The sequence below is a fragment of the Mastigoproctus giganteus genome, chromosome 5, assembly GCF_048544385.1.
Source record: "Mastigoproctus giganteus isolate SK-2022 chromosome 5, ASM4854438v1, whole genome shotgun sequence".
NCBI lineage: Eukaryota > Metazoa > Arthropoda > Arachnida > Uropygi > Thelyphonidae > Mastigoproctus > Mastigoproctus giganteus.
Window position 1 is genome coordinate 120,138,404 of NC_143579.1, and position 3,064 is coordinate 120,141,467.

The following is a 3,064-nucleotide window of genomic DNA, read 5'->3' on the forward strand; positions in this document are numbered from 1 at the left end:
ATGAGTCCAACACTGGTAATAGTTCATTAAATCTATAATTAACTAGATGAATGGTCAAGCAAGCATTCTGTAATTAATATGGCCCACAACTTTCACAAATTAATTTTTTTTCATAATATAAAACATTTTCTTTTAAATAAAAACACTATCTATTTAGCCTTATTTTATAAGAATCAATTATTTTACAGCCCTTTTTGATCACTGGTTAAAACATTTACTACTTTGAAACTTACCAAAGCAGTACAGATATTCTTTGGTCTCCTTAAATCCTTATGAAGTATTAAAATTTAACTTTCTGAGGCATGGCTAGCTAATAAAAATCAACTATAAACAACTGTAACATTTTTTAAAAAATATTTCTAACCATTCACTTTCACACATACCTAAATCTGGAAAACAACTCTAAAATGCAGATGTATCCTGATAGTCTTTAAAAATATGTTAGCCATTAGATATGTAAATAAATAAATTTTGAGCTTGTTACTTGGCAACCAGAATTTAATGGATGCTTATAAAACTTTCTAGAAGTACTGGCACTTCTCCTTGGTAAGGAATTTTGTATTCAACAATTTTTCTTGCTGCTAAACATTTGAGAGATAGATACTGAAGTGGATTCACAGTACATTCCGTAATTCCCATTAGCATACGGTGGGGATGGGTTCCGTTGCTATTACGCCGATCAATATGTGCTCCATATTCTAAAAGTACATTTACAACAGCTGGATGATAGTTTATTTTTAAAGATGCAATATGTAAAGGAGTACTGAGATTATGATTTGTTGCTTCTACTTCACCTCCACACTCAAGCAATAATTGAGTGACTTTTGGATCTGGAAAAATTACTGTGTGTTGATCTTCTAAGAATGTGTTGTTTTTTAATGTATTTGCTCTTGAAACAACTAAGTGGAGGAGAGAATCTCCATTTGAGCTAAATGGCCTTACAGCCAAGATGTTTTTTATCAACATCTTCATTTCTATATTCTGCTTTTCAGTCTTCGGAATAACAAGGAAAATATAAAACAAGTGAGTCAGAACTTTTAATATTTTGTCAAAATTATCCTGTTGTCTTTTAAAAATGGGTTTAACACTGAGAAGTTCCATAGAAACTTCAAACTGGGTGACTAGCAACTGAATTACTGCAAGCACATCTGCATACTGCGGTTCCTCTCTTAAAATTCCAGCACTGTGCTTTTCAAATAAATCCAAGAAAAGGCGAACTAATGCTTGAGCTGCAAAAGAAACCTCACTGTGAAGCAAACTATCTTTTTGTATTCTTAGTTCGAGAGCATACCTCCACAAATCTATACATCTCTGGTACTGTAAACTATCTGCATAAGCTGCTCCTCTGTACATCAATCGAAATATCATATCACGATGAAGAGGTCCTAAAATTCGTTCGCATATAAGTAGAGACTGTATTCTCATAAGATCTAAATCTAAAGCTAAATTTTCTAATTCTTCAAATGTTGAAAACTCAACAGCATTCAGATAAGCTGGTCGAGCTATTACAGTTCTTGGCTTTAAGAGGGGTCTACCTGGAACTTTATATCTAAGAGCTAATGCCTTTCTCCAGTAATGTAGTGTATTCTGTAGGTCATGATGTTCATCCAGAAATGTTGATCCCATTATCTCATGGGCTTCGGCCACTCGCTCTGGAGAATAATCAAATTTGTCTATCAAATATTCAAATATCTGTGTAGCGCCTTTCAAACATGCTGTCTGAAGTGCATCATCACCGTACCTGCTTTTTATTGTTGGATCTGCACCGTTTTCGAGAAGAAGTTTGGTAGTTTCAAATCGGTGTTCCTGAATAGCATAATGTAGGGCAGTTTTGAATTGTATGTCTTGTGCATTGACATCTGCGCCATGTTTCAGAAGAAATTCGCAAAGTGGTACACTCTGTACAGAGTTTATCAAACAAGTACCACCATTATAATTTGGCTTCTGAATATCAGCGCCATGTTCTACCAAATAAATAACAATATCCAAATGTGTCATGAAACACGCTGAACGAACCGGAGTAGAACCAGTGTCGGATAAACTATCTACATTAGCTCCATGCTCCACTAAACACTTTACTACAGGTAACTTGCCTGATACTGCAGCACACCAAAGAGGACTAACCAAATGAATAGAGCGATCATCAGGAACTTCGTACATTCCTCGTTGCTCAACGTCAGCATCACAATGCATAATTAAATATTCCACTATTTCAACGTTACCCTTTTTGCATGCCACAAAAAGAGGAGCGCAACCTTCTTTAACGCGAGAAACAATTTCTTTCCTTTCTTCTCTCGTAAATCTATCTAATTTATTTCTGATGGAATATGACAGCCGAGCCCCAGGAGCTGCAAGTCGACATTCTGTGTACAACTCGTTAAACACCATGTCCTTTTGGGATGTCTGATCTACTTTTCCTGTTATCCACATTTTGCACAGTTATTCGTTTACGTCGTACCATTAACAAATACAAAATTACTCTGATACCACATTAACCAGCGCTGATCACGAAAATACTGAACACGTATTACTTGTCATCCACCATTTTGATATGAAACGTAGCGTCTTATTGGTGTAAACGTACCACCTGACAAACTAGAACTCGCTTCCAATTTCACCAGGAGCACACTCTACAGGCAACCTTGGCCAAGTAAATTTGCAAACCTTCAAAATACCATATGATATTTCCAGAAGTAAATAAATAATTAGCTTTTTCTTTTGAGAAATTAGACTTCATAACTTCAGTTCCCGGAAAATTATTCATTATACTGAAACAATTTTTGTATCTAATTCACTAAGACTGGTAACAGTGGAAAATCCATCAATGTTTCTTTTTTTTAATGTGAGGGGGTTAATACAGCGCATTTCAAAAAAATCTAACTTTATAAATGTGTCGCAGTACTGTATACATAGGGGTTTCTAAAGAGGGGGAGGGATTTCTAAAGAGGGAAAGGGGGCCTTGGGCTTCAGTTTGTACAAAAATTTACAGTATTACGTACTGTAAATCAGCAAAATAAGTCCTCAAAATTTTGTTTTCCTCCTCGAGCTGCAATTATAGCCTTGC

At 35.4% G+C, this 3,064-nt stretch overlaps 1 protein-coding gene across 1 annotated transcript; it reads right to left on the minus strand.

Annotated features, from left to right (window-relative positions):
• Positions 1-450: 450 nt before the first annotated feature.
• m-cup (ankyrin repeat protein mann-cup) lies at positions 451-2,537 on the minus strand. The gene has a single exon (XM_090373428.1). The coding sequence runs from the start codon at positions 2,428-2,430 to the stop codon at positions 499-501; it is 1,932 nt and encodes a 643-aa protein (XP_090229554.1). The 5' UTR covers positions 2,431-2,537; the 3' UTR covers positions 451-498.
• Between the last annotated feature and the right edge of the window lie 527 nt (positions 2,538-3,064).

What these genes read in the sequence shown, in the direction of transcription:
- m-cup (XM_090373428.1), bottom strand. Translation starts at nt 2,430, where the DNA reads ATGTGGATAACAGGAAAAGTAGATCAGACATCCCAAAAGGACATGGTG.